Source organism: Dermacentor andersoni, chromosome 6 (genome assembly GCF_023375885.2).
Source record: "Dermacentor andersoni chromosome 6, qqDerAnde1_hic_scaffold, whole genome shotgun sequence".
Lineage (NCBI taxonomy): Eukaryota > Metazoa > Arthropoda > Arachnida > Ixodida > Ixodidae > Dermacentor > Dermacentor andersoni.
Window position 1 is genome coordinate 53,683,374 of NC_092819.1, and position 13,168 is coordinate 53,696,541.

The 13,168-nt window shown below is 41.3% G+C and overlaps 1 protein-coding gene across 1 annotated transcript in view; it reads left to right on the forward strand.

Annotated features, from left to right (window-relative positions):
* Nucleotides 1-13,168, forward strand: part of Efr (ER GDP-fucose transporter) — a 17,470-nt gene continuing 4,302 nt past the window's right edge. The window contains exons 1-9 of the mRNA XM_072288733.1: nt 1-280; nt 745-832; nt 1,974-2,087; nt 4,102-4,204; nt 6,136-6,185; nt 7,157-7,238; nt 9,434-9,488; nt 10,249-10,358; nt 11,872-11,947. Of these exons, the coding sequence (XP_072144834.1) occupies nt 750-832; nt 1,974-2,087; nt 4,102-4,204; nt 6,136-6,185; nt 7,157-7,238; nt 9,434-9,488; nt 10,249-10,358; nt 11,872-11,947 (673 nt within the window). The 5' untranslated portion in view covers nt 1-280; nt 745-749. The remainder of the gene's footprint in view (nt 281-744; nt 833-1,973; nt 2,088-4,101; nt 4,205-6,135; nt 6,186-7,156; nt 7,239-9,433; nt 9,489-10,248; nt 10,359-11,871; nt 11,948-13,168) is intronic.

Below are 13,168 nucleotides of genomic sequence, written 5' to 3' on the forward strand. Positions count from 1 at the left end.
AAATGTTTTTTTGTTGTTGGGTCGTGGTCACCTAGCCGCGGTTCCCATTCATTAAAGGTGCTATTAAGTATCTGCAGTTCACGGAAAGTACAGTTGGTCGACGCAAATGCGGTGACGCTGACACGTATACAAAACGAACAATGAAGCTTGTGGCGCTGGACAGGACAGATGAATGAGTGCATTGAGCTCGTGCGGAAAGTGATGCCTGGGAGTTTCGGACTGTTGTTGGCTTGAGAGTTCCGCAGTTTACGTTTCACAACATTAGTCATCTGTTCAAACGGTATTTGCTCGTTTATTCACATCAACAGTAGTTTTTTTCGCGATCTCATTTTCTCTTCGCGTTGTTTTTAATTAGACCGAGATTAGTTTTTTTTAAACTCTTCATTGAGGAGCCTACTAATCTGTGCAAAGGTTGACGTGGCCAAGTTGCGTCTGGCTGATTGTCTTGCATTTCACTTGAAAAAAAAAAGGAAAGTTTGCTTTCTACTTGTAGCTGCCACGCCGTCAACTTCCCGCCACGTACCACAAAACTTACTCTTCGTGTCTGGAAGAGAGAAGGTTTAATGAGATGAAAGGCGGAGAGGCTTCCCAACTTGCATGTCCAATTTTCTTGAACGATGAACGTTTCCCTTTGCATGCGCTTAGTGAATCTACGCGGTTTCCGTCACCAACGGGGAACGTATCATTCGCTTTTAAAAACTGTAAACGCGTCCTGTTGAATTTTTGATTTTATTTTGTTTTCAGTTGGAATGGAGGTTCGCATTATAGTGGCGATAGCTTTCATTTTCTTGGGCTGTTGCACCAACGTATTCTTCCTCGAATTGTTGGTCAAGTGAGTATTTCATCTTAATTTCTCTTGTTCTAATTATGTATTTCAACTTCGATCTATGTATTGTTGTGGCACTGACCTTCAAATTCCTTTTGGGAGTGTTTCTAAGCGATGTTTTGTGAAAGGAAATAAGTGCATACCTTTTAGTTTCAGGTATGCGCATGTGTATTTAGAGAGAAGCAGTGTCTGTGACAGAGAAAGTGAGTGAGCACACATTAATGTGAGTGGTGAACTTGCAGATCTACATTAGGCAATCGTCTTCAATGTGCATATATAATAATAAAACTAACGTTCATCACACTACCACTCGTACTTCAAGCCTTTGCCCTCCAAGATCTCTGCTACACAGAATAGTCTAGTAGGCAACTTGAACTTCAGTTTGCTCTTAAAGAATTCGTTCACGTTCGTATATTGTTTTTGAAAACGGTTTCTGCGCCGCAAACATACAGGACATGAAGGTACACAAAGCACACCACACTTAGATAAGACTACCTTTCTGAGACATGCAGAAGTTAAAAGAGAAAGAGAGGTAGCTGAAGCAGCCCACATTAGGAAATCTGGTGATCGCTGCGTGAGTGCCCCTAGCATAAATATTAGCGCTAAATAAATGCTGTTTCTGGATGGTCAGCTTTGATGTGTTGTTCGTTTCTTTGTCATTTGGTAACACGTCTGCATATATAAACGTTGGCTTGGCGATTCCAAAATAAGATAGTTGGAAGTCAGTGCCTGTCTGTGTCGTTTGTGTTCCTTCATGCCCTTAGTTTTCAGGAACAATACCCCTCTCTACTGCTGCTTATGTGTGTGACTTCACATGATGGGCTCTTATGCATGTAGTAGTTGACATCAGGTAGCTCTTTATTGCATAATCGATTGTGGCTAGGTATATTTAAATTTTTAAATTTTTTGGGGTCTTAATAGGCTCACACATAAAAATAAAAATACATGCATTGCTGCCTAATCATCATCTGTCATTTCAGGAAGACTAGAAACAGCGCACAAGAGATGGTGAAAGACACAACACATTCTTCGTCCTTTGTATGCTGTTTCTAGTCATCCAGAATTGTACCAACTTGCCCAGCTCTCAATTCTTCTGTCACTTCAGGCTTGACATTACAGCATGCTTACTTCTTTTCTTTCTTTACAGAGAGCATCCAGGATGCACCAATTTGATCACGTTTTCGCAGTTTCTCTTCATCGCCATAGAAGGATTCATATTTGCAACAAATTTTGGCAAGAGACGCCCTGTGGTGCCACTCAAGTTAGTTTGCAGTTCATTTTCTCGTTTCTTTCCCTATTTCTGGCAAACAAGGCAGGTATGATGCTGTTGGCAAGAAAATTTCTTTAAAAATTTTGGCCACCATTACCTTGAGCTTTTAATGGGGAAGCTTATTTCCTCTACTGGCTGTTGTATATGATCTGCAAAGTGGCAGCACAATTTTGTAGATTTTTTTGCATTACACGAGCAGGTTAACATAACATGCCACAAACAGAATTTGTAATTCTATTTGTAATAAATACAATTCAGCCTGGTATGGCTTGTTCTGGTTGCCTACTGTGCAAACCACCACCGCCAAATAAGTTCACAGTGAACAGTGCTTTAGTACACCCATTAACTCTCTGCCATTACCATTACTCTTATAATTAGTTACATGCCATACAGATGTAGATAGTATCAGGCAGGGATGGTAATCGTAGTGATTAAGCGGTAGCAGTGTCCACACACTTAGTAGTATAGAATGGAGAGCTTGCTTGCTATATTTGTTAGCTTGCTACATAGAGAAAGAAATGTCTCAATGTGTTACTGGTGCATTTAAAGATTTGAAACTTTCCAAGGGACTGTTCGTTTACCATTTTTAACTTAAGCAGTACCACCTACAGTGCTAGAAAATTACATTGCTAACCCTACAGAATTGTTCTTTAATTAGCTGGTTACAATTGCTTGTCCCAAAAAGTAGTTTGTGACTTTTCTTTCTCTCTCTCTCTAATGCAGTTCTTTATTCTTCTAGTTACAGTCACATCATCCCTACTATGTATTGCAGCCAGTGATACAGGTGGAAGAAATGAGCTCAAAAAAGCATTTATACGGTGCTTGTGTTGTATATTTAAAATCTGATGCATACCTGCTGTTGTTCATGCCATATCAATCTGTGTTTACCTAATCTACAGCAGTTGTATGCCCGGTATTCTAGGTCTTCACAAGTTCACGCTGTTGTTCAGACAATTAAAAAAAGGAGTGTGAAATGTGAGAGCATGAGAAAAAGCTTTTTCAATGTTTTTAAGGACCTTCTCCACACTATCAGTGAATACCAGAGGCCACTTATTTACCCACTAATTAAATTCAGACAGATTTAAAATGGCAGCAGATGATTCTTGTTCAAGATGATTCTCGTTCATGTTACCGTAGCAACCAGTATCTCCTTAGTGCCGCTCGCATTTAATTAAGCTTACGTTATGTCAATTGGGTGGTAGCACACTTGGCCTAATGTGGCATCCACCTTTACATGACAGACTTTCTTTATCATTGCTGACGAGTAGCAGTTTGTACCAAATTATTACTAGTACCAAGCATCTGAACTTTTTGAAGCAATACTACTATGACATCTTCAACTTGTCATTCTCTTGCGTTATATGAATGTCCAGACCCTCTAAACCCTAGAAGAAAAGAATACTGGCAAGCATCAAGAGTGCCATAAATAATTAACTAAAATACAGTGGAATCTCGATAAACGAAAATCGCTTAAACGGAATTGCCTCTTAAACGGAACACCATCCTCATGGTTGTTTGGGTTTGTATTCGTGCAATTGTATTCAGCTTTGTCTCCCAGTAAATGGAGCTCCTGATGAACGGAACCAATTTCGCTGACCCCTTGAGGTTCCGTTTAAAGAGAGTCCACTGTAGTTGGTTCTATGAACCAGTGTCAGTTTCTGTGCATCATGGTACTCTGGCTCATTCTGTTCCTGCATGCATCACTCTCGTTATTTATTAGCAACATTATCATACTTACCGTTATTGCTTCACAACGATAGCAAAATTTTTTACTGCATCATGACAACGCGACGTCAGTGATGCCAGGTCAGGCATTTTGGGACCAACTTTAGTATCAAATTGAAATATCTTCTACGTGTTTTGCAACCTTCATACTTGTAAAGTATCAACCTCTTACACATGAGATACACATGGTGGCGGTTCTACAAAGTCGAAAATGTCTGTCGGCACCCCTTGTAACAGCAGATACCTCAAGCACAATTTGTTGCTTTCTTTCCTCTTGCAGACATTACGTCACACTGGTTGTCATGTTTTTCTTGGTCAGCATTTCAAACAATCATGCCCTTTCATACGACATCTCAATGCCTCTGCACATGATCTTCAAATCCGTGAGTCTTTACAAATCATATATTACAACTTTGAATCCTTTTAAAAATTTTGGGGTGGGCTCTCTTAAGGCATGGTAAAAAAATATTTACAAAAGGAATGTAACTTCACATCATGCCGCAAGTCCCGCAAGGTTCTGTAGTGACTGACGTTTTGAATGAACAAGCTGAAGTCGGCATTACTTGCGCTCTGCAAGGATCACAGTTTTATTCTTCAGCAAAGAACACAGTACTGGTTGATCAGCATCCATCTTACAAATGCCACATCAAGTATGAATGTTGCGCATAATGAAGGCACAGTGCCACATTTCCTGTCCTCGTCTCATGCTTGTGCTAAGTGTGGCCTGCACTGTTGTTGTGAAATGACCCTTTATATCCATCACCAATCGAAATGCTGGCTTTTGCTGGCGGCGTGCTTTTCTGTCGTCAGCATGTCTGTGTGAATCATCACCAGTTATCATGCGAGCCTTGACCACTGGAAACTGTGCTGCCACCTACGAGATAATAAAACCGTGATAATAAACAGTGCTCACTTTTAATTTGCTCAGGTTCCTCTTTTGGGAGTGTTCACTAATTGATTCCAAGTGCTTACAGCTTTATTGAGAAGTTGCAATTTCAAAGACTTTAGCATTTTCCTATCGATGCGTCTAAAATCTTGTTGAAATTGGTTTTGTGGTAAACTGATAAAAGCACTCCTCCGTGTTATGTATGTTTGAATGGGAGGGTCGTGCAGAGCCTAAAGCTCTCTGTACAAACATTGCAACAAGTGCTTTATGCCAGGAGATGACTTAGTTCCAGAGAAAATTGTGACTCAAGGGACTGCGGAGACCATCTGCAGTTCACAGCACCCTGTGTTGAATGGTGTCTCTAATGCGATAGCTACGAGTAGTCTTAATAGTCGAACCTTAATGGTCGTGCTCTGCTGAATGTTACTGCCTCCCTTGAGTCATAGGTCCACACAGTAAGGTCACTACAATCACAAACAGCAAATAGTGGTGCGAAGAGCAAGCACCGGTTATTCTTCTGTAGAAAAACCGAATACAATTGGCCAAGCTGCATTTTCCTTCAGGTTGAAATCCGAGTTAACCTTTTAATACCAGTGCTTGACTGCAGTTTACCTATGATAAGTAGGACAGTTATACCTAGGGGGCTGTTACAGCATTTCTTTCATAGTGGTGACGCTGATCCTCCATGTGTGGCATTTTCTTGCTTACATAAGCTATGTTACTCTCTGCGGTAGCTCAATGGCTATGGGGTTTCACTGCTGAGCTTTAGGTCGCAGGTTCGATAGAGGCCGTCATGGCTGCATTCCAAAGGGGCGGAATGCGAAAAGCACTCGTGTTCGTAGATTTAGGTGCACTTTTAAAGAACCCCTGGTGGTCAAATTTAATATGGGGTCCCCCACTATAGCCTCTCTTGTATTCAGATCATGGTTTTGGCATTTAAAATACCAGAATTTGATTTAATTTAATTTGGAAAACAAATAGAGGCTATGTTCTTGGTGAATGCTTTCAACACACTTTGGGTCACCTTTCTGTCACCTTGGCTTGACTTTGCCACTACTATGCCTTTGTCTTGTGTTACGTCACAAACTACGCCAAGCTGTAGGAGTTTGTCAAGAAAAATCAAAGACCTCTGCTGTCTTGTGGTCCTTTCATTGCTTTGGAGTGCAACTGTGAGAGGTCAGATCCAGAAGCCTGAACAGTTGACAACATTGAAATCTACAGATCTCACTACTTTGAGGGTCAAATATCAGCACAAGACACAGTGTTTGAGTACACATTCCAAAATCCTGAAGCATTTTGAAATGCCAAAATAGTATTAAAATCTCGACATTCACTTATGCGTTTGCACAACTTGTGCTGGGCTATGTCATTGCTTGTAAAGTCTTGTGTTCTATGTACATATATACTTTTTTTCCTTATTTATGGCAGGGCTCACTTATTGCAAACATGGTACTAGCCATCATTCTACTGAAGAGGAGGTTAGTATGTGTATAATGTTTATTACTTTGTTTTCTTGATGTTTGTTCTGTTTGAAATATAGCATGTGCGATTTTGTGCTTAAAGAGAACTTGTCATCCCCGAGTTAAGAAATTGTTTGTGTGTGCAGACTATATGGACTTTTGCTATTAGCCTTTTAATAAGATTTAGAGTCAATATGTCTGTGTATAAGCAAAGACTACACTGCAACACATAAACAAAAAGTGCATGTGAACAAAATGTGTGTTTCTTATACATCATTTTAATCGGTAATTTTTTTTCTGAGGAGTGAAGTCTCCCTGTTGTCTATACATAATTTTACATACAAGCACTGCTGCATAATGGGGGCTGTGATATGTAGCTCTTATGTGAACTTATGCAATAAAGATTATTATTATTATTACCTGCACAGCTGGGTGCAGACGAAAAGAGCAGGCGCATACACTGGGTGCCTGCTTCTGCGTTTTCGTCACTATTTGCCACATCAAATGACATTCCTTGAGGGTGACGGGGGGGGGGGGGGGGGGGGTGGCATTGATTTTTTCACATAAGCTATGATGTCATGGAGTTCTCAGGGAAGTGCGTGAGACCAATTGGTTAGCGCGAGCAATGATGTCATAGGGTGAGGGTAACGTACGGTGCCCATTGGTTGGCTTAAGCAATGATGTCATCAGGTCATGGCGGGCCACAATGTGACAGCACTTGCACCGGAGGTAGCGTGATGCACCGGTGCCGAGTGATCTGCTGCATTGGGGTGGACACAAAGGCTTTGCTTGCACCGATTCGTACACTGTGCGAGATCTTCACGATTTTTATAATTCCCAAAGAGTCGCAAAACCTTGGGTTTTCGATGACTATCCCAGTACAATGTCCCTTTCCCATTCAATGAAAAAAAAAATGTGAAGGTTGCGTTTTGAAATGGATGCCATCAGTGAAACCAGGACTCATTAAAATATGTCTTCCTTGGCCGCAGGTACCCACTGTCCAAGCACCTTGCAGTATTTATGATAACTGTTGGCATTATGATATGCACCATAGCTTCAGTAGGCGACAAGGTGAGTTAGATTATTGCAGTGGACCAAAACACCTTTTTGCAGTGTCCCATCTCTGTTCGAATGCTGAAAATGAGAAACCGCTTGTAACAGCACTGCCTTGCTCGTAGAATACGGGCATTGAACTTTTCCCAATTAGGATTGAACAATTCAGATAGCAGTTTGGGCTATTTGACCTTAGTGGCAAGAAGCACAAACACAAGTGCTGTGTTAGTACATCTTTCTGCTAACCACACACCTATCTCTCCGAACTTTGGGCTTTGTGCTGAATTCACACCATAAGAATAAAGGTAATGAGCTCTGAAACAGCCTGTATTGACTTGCACGAAATGCGCATTCTGAGCTTATTTGTTAATTAGCTCTACAATGTACAGCTACCCCAATGTTTACTCCTCTGTGCACTTAACTCCTGTGAACTGGATTTAAACATTCTTAAAACAAAGGAATGCTTGAAAAAAGCTATGCTGAAGTTTAGTACTACAGGGGAAGGTGAAAAGAGACATAAACGCAGATGCAGTTTTGTTTTGGAACATTCTTAGTATATATGCAGTAACCACTTATCATGATACTGACGTGTCAGTTATTGCAATTGTAAGCTGTCCCCACAGCACGATTTAATACGAGTGTTGTTCTGGAAAGAGCTTACAAGGTACGACGTGTCTGTCAGCATCTGTAATAAACTCATTCTGTATTTTGTGCCAGTCTTATCCGACAGCTAATCACCGTGCTTACTGTAGCTAAGTCATCACTCCTTTTACAGTGCACCTTGCCATGTATACATTGATACCTTTGCATGCATTGAGGCGATGTGTGTCCATTGTAAATGTTTATGGTGGTACTATACCAACTGTGTTTATGTGCTGGTTACAACGGCTGCTTTTACGAGGAACGGAAGGCAGGGTGATATAGCCATCTTGAGACATTACACATATTACACACTCAGAAAAGGCTCGTTCAGTGCAGTGATTCTAGCTGTAGAAGTTTTGTTCAGATGTTATTCAAGAAAAAGAATATATATATTGTGGTCTAGGAAAACCAAACCTTTTTTCTTCACCATGAGAAGTGTTTCATGTATGTTTGTGCGAATATTTGAAATTGCGAATGTAAGTCCATCTCTGCTATTCTACACTTGTTTCTTTTAGAATGTGTGGGATAACATTCCTTGGGCCAAGTTGCAGGGAAGAAATACTGGTTGAAGTGGGAACTGTTGTGAATGATTCTGCTGCAGAAACGCTGCTGCTGCTGCGCTGGGGCACCAGTTACTGTGCGCATGTGCAAGGCACATCGCTTCTGATCAATAATTTCCGCTGTCATCCGACAGGAATGGCTTGCTTTTTTGGCTGTATACAAATTTGTTGTCTCAATTTACGTTTAGAAATTGATCATTTGGGCAGTATTTCCGTGTCCGCACATGGCGATAATTCCATTCACATCCAATTGTGAATGGGATTACATGCATGTATTAATTGATGTAAATAAGAGAGATGCTAATTTTAATTATATGCCAGGGATGTTAGCCTGGTTGATCACGTGGCATACTACTTCAAGTGCGGGGTTATCAGTATGTTATATACGCAATGATCATTCAAACAGCGCATACAGTCAAAGACATGTACCTACACTGTAGAAATAGTCATAAAGGTTTGTTGTTAAGGCCAGTGGACCTCAGAAACACCAGCAGCACTTTCGTGGCACGTAATGCATAGGTGGAGCTTTACCAGGGGCCAAGAATGTGCTGTAGCTCGAAGCTCAAGTTGTGATGCAAGTGTAGTGAGCTTTAATATAGCGTCTCTACAACAAGTAGCAGCTGCAGTCATACAGAAGGTGTTGCAAATCTTCAGGAGCATTACACAAAGAGCACATTAGCAAGTCTGTCCGTTTAATTTTGCTCTAAAGGTAGTTTGTGTAGGCCACATGAAGCCTGATGCAATGAATGCATGCTTGATCTTGCCTATCGAGGCCTCGTGGCATATGCAAACTACGAGATGCATAAATTTTATAGAGGGGTCTGTACTGATGGCTTATGTCGCACCAGAGGGATTGCTTCTTTTTGTTTAAACAAATGAACTCCACGCAAACTTCATATTTCACATTGTTTAGAAATGATAAAGTATTTGTTATTTGATTCAACATGTGAAGATCTTACTGTTCGAACACCCTTAGTCTTGCGACGTTTTCCTTTTTCATATCCTTCGCAGGAAAAAGCAGGGACTGTTAAAGTGGAAGACAGCAGCCTTTACACCAGATGTGTTGGTAAGGGATCAGCTTGCCACGTACATCCATGTGCTGTAAAGCCAGGAACATACTTGAGGCGTGGCTGTACCAGCTACACCACTGTGCCTTTCTCATATATTCAGTGTTTTCAATTTTTCTCGTTATACATTTCTCTTGCGTCCTATGTATGTATAACCATCAGTTAATAGTCCTTACTTCATTAAGTTATACACAAGAATGCAAAAGCAGTGCATTTCGAATTTGTCTGCAGTGTAGATGCATGTTTGACAATTTCTCACTTGTATACCTTACACATTAAAAGTGCATGTGCTACTTGTATCTAGTAAGTGTTGCATACATATAGGTATTTCAGAGCTCTTCCACCTAGACCACTGGCCAATTCCTCATCAAATTTCACGCAGAATTAGCATTTTGCAGTGAATTCAGTTTAATACCATGCTTGCAAGCATTACTTGCTCGTTTCGTTCACAATACAGCCGAAGTGCATATAGTCTGCAGCAATGCCAGTCAAAAAATGTCATTTTGCTGCAATTACATGATGGCATTCCATTCCATTCCATGGTGGCTAAGCAGAGGAACACCTACCATTGCTAACAGTAACATCCAAGACTCTGCGACAGTGGCTCTTTATAATTTGTTGTCACGTATTGTCTTCTGAAGCGCATCTGTCATGATGTGATTACAGAAATTGCCTACCTTTTTTTTTTAGCAGTGTGTTTCAGTGTCACGGCACATTGCCCGACAAAGATGAAATGCAGATTCTCGTTCCCATTTGCAGGCATAGGGCTTCTCTTGTTTGCTCTCCTGCTCTCGGCTCGCATGGGAATTTACCAGGAAACACTTTACGCCCGCTATGGAAAGCACCCCCGTGAATCTCTCTTCTATGCTGTAAGTCAGATTGCACCTTGAACCATTGTTTTAGAATGACTCTAACGAACAGTGTTAAATTACACTTCTGCTATAGCGGAATGATCACTCATACCATGCGACAGGAGGCTTGGAAAGCAAGAAGAGATGAAATAACCGAGTGGCGATGCCTTACCTATGTTCCCTCGCCAACTTGCAGTGGCGTCATGGGTTTCGAGAGCATTTTGTTTGGGTATAGTTAATTGTGTTACTATGATGACAGTTAAGCACTTGAAATTGGGTTTGCCTTGTCCGTCTGTCCATTCCGTTATGCTGACGACTGTTGTCGTCATCGTCGACACTCAACAATTTTTGTCATCAGGCCACCTCGCCATTGCCGCAACATAAAGAAAAGAAAGCTTCTTCTCAACTGCCTCCACTGAGATTTGAGCCCGTGTCAGTAAAGCAATGTGCATTCGGAGTCGAACGTGCTAATGGCTAAGCAATGGCACGACAGTGCTCGACAATTACTGCAAGGCTTTGCACTCCTCCACACACTGTCAGAGCAGAGGAATCTGTGCAGCGTTAATTAAATATAAATTAATACATTTTAGCGCACCCCTCCCCCCCCCTCCCCCTAACAAACAGCTCTATCGCTGCTGGGTTCTTTTCCAGTACCCTGTAGGTGGCGAACGTAATTATTTTGAGGAAAAAGCAGGCAATCGAAAATAAAATTATGGTCTTCACTGTGTGAGAATGCTGGTGTCTTAGCAAATTAGTTCAGAGCCAAAGTAATCGCTGAACTCTGCTGTCTTTTTTTTTGGGGGGGGGCGAGGGGGGGGACAAGAACCAGATTACATTCCAAAGGAACAAAAGGCTCAACTAAGCAAGTTTCGAAAACTCTTTGGGCCAGAATGGCCCGAATAGGAGACAATGCTTAAATATCTATGACATTGCACTGTGGTATCGAGGTTGTCATACGGTGTGAAAGTAATTTTTTTTTAATATCCAATATGTCCAGTAATAGTCAACCTTGTCCTACTAAAATTATACTCCACTGGATTAATTCTAAAACTTACTTTTTTTTCTTTTTTGCAACCTCAAGTGTCGTAAGTGTCCCCAAGCCATTTGCAATGAACGTTGCTAATGGAAACTGCAAACGGTTTCCATTCTCATCACCTCACTTCCAAACGTGTAGCGCATCGTTCGGGTGTTGGGTGCCGTGCCGCCTTGTCTTGTGATGGTTGATCATGTTATTTTGCATATATATTGCCTAATAATAAATGAGCATATAATGTGCAGACAGATTTACCCGTTGACACTGCCATAAACTCCCGAGCTAGCAGCATGCCACCAAAGTGACACTCATATGACACCAAAGTGACACTCGGTGCGGAGAAGTGGACTTGCTCAAAAGTGTTAATAATCTATCTAATCTATCTGTACTAAACTGTACTAATCTATCTGTGCGACTTGGATACAAAATATATAGAAAGAGGTTCCAATGCTTTTGGACGGCACTTCCAGTTTTCTCGAGAAACTTCTTTCTCTGCAGCATGCTCTGCCACTGCCTGGGTTTCTCCTCCTTGTCCCAAACATTTATTCGCACGCCGTGCTCTTCAACCAATCAGGTAAGCGGTGTCAATTAAATGCTACTTATCATGCAGTGAAAAAGACTTGTGCAGTACCCAGTGACAGCCCGAGAGCTCGGGAAAGTCTTCTCCATAGGAAGCGTGCTTTACCAGCTCTCTGTTTTTCCATTGTCCTGGATCGCAAATGGAGACGAAGAGGAGACACCCTATTGGTTTTCTAAAATCAAACATGCCATGCCCTGCACACACGAACAGCAAACCTGTCAACTATTACAATTTTATTATAAAATTCCCTGTTTTTATAGAGCTTCTTTATGATAGTTGTAATAATGCCAACAATTTTACAATCCTTGATTTGCATCCAGTTTAGGGCAAACCCGATTTAAAAAGATTGCACATACAGTGGCCGATCAATTTTTCAGAGCCCGATTTTTTCGCACCTGTGCGATTATTTGGACCTACTAACAGCAGCGACACTTACTCCACAGAACGAATGTTTCATTTCCATAGAACGAATTTCAGCTGCTTTACATGAATATGTTATGAACTAACTTTATCTGCACTTGCATTCGTCTTTAGCTAAAATCATTCTAGCTGGAACTGTAGTGCCTTTTCACAGCATTCTTAGAAAACGAAGCCTGTGATGTTTTCAATAAGCACTGAACGTTTTCAGCAACAAACCATTACGTGAGTGCTTGTTCATCTAGCTATAATCTGTTTCACCTGTGGTACTCTCTAAATGGGAGTTGGCAGGTCTGAAATAGCCATTATAGGCAAATGCAGGATCAAGGAAAGCAGTTTACAGCACAAATGCATACATGGTAGCATGGAGAAGTTTGAAAAGAAGCCAAGGGAAGGATTACCTTGACCTTGAGTCCAAGAAAACTTTTCGCGATCCTTACGAAAAAGGCGATTGGTAAGTTGTACAGCATGGCTGAGAGGCCACCCCGCTGAAGGTATAGTAAGACATTCTACAGAAGACGGTGCTGCTTGTGGGGAACAATTACGTGCCCTCCCCCATAGGATTAGGATACTCGTGCAATGAAACCACCTTTGATCTGCAGTTCCCTGCTTTGCAAATCCTTGTCACAGTATGACACCACACCGAGGGTCTGCCTACTTCTGCAAAACAAACTTTAAACGTAGTGGAAGAGCCCATTCCTTTGAACAAATCTAGTACCCTTACCGAATTTTCTGTGATGTTTGCAATTTTAAGCAGGAAAAAAAGAGAGAAGAGAGAACAATTTCAATATTCCTGCT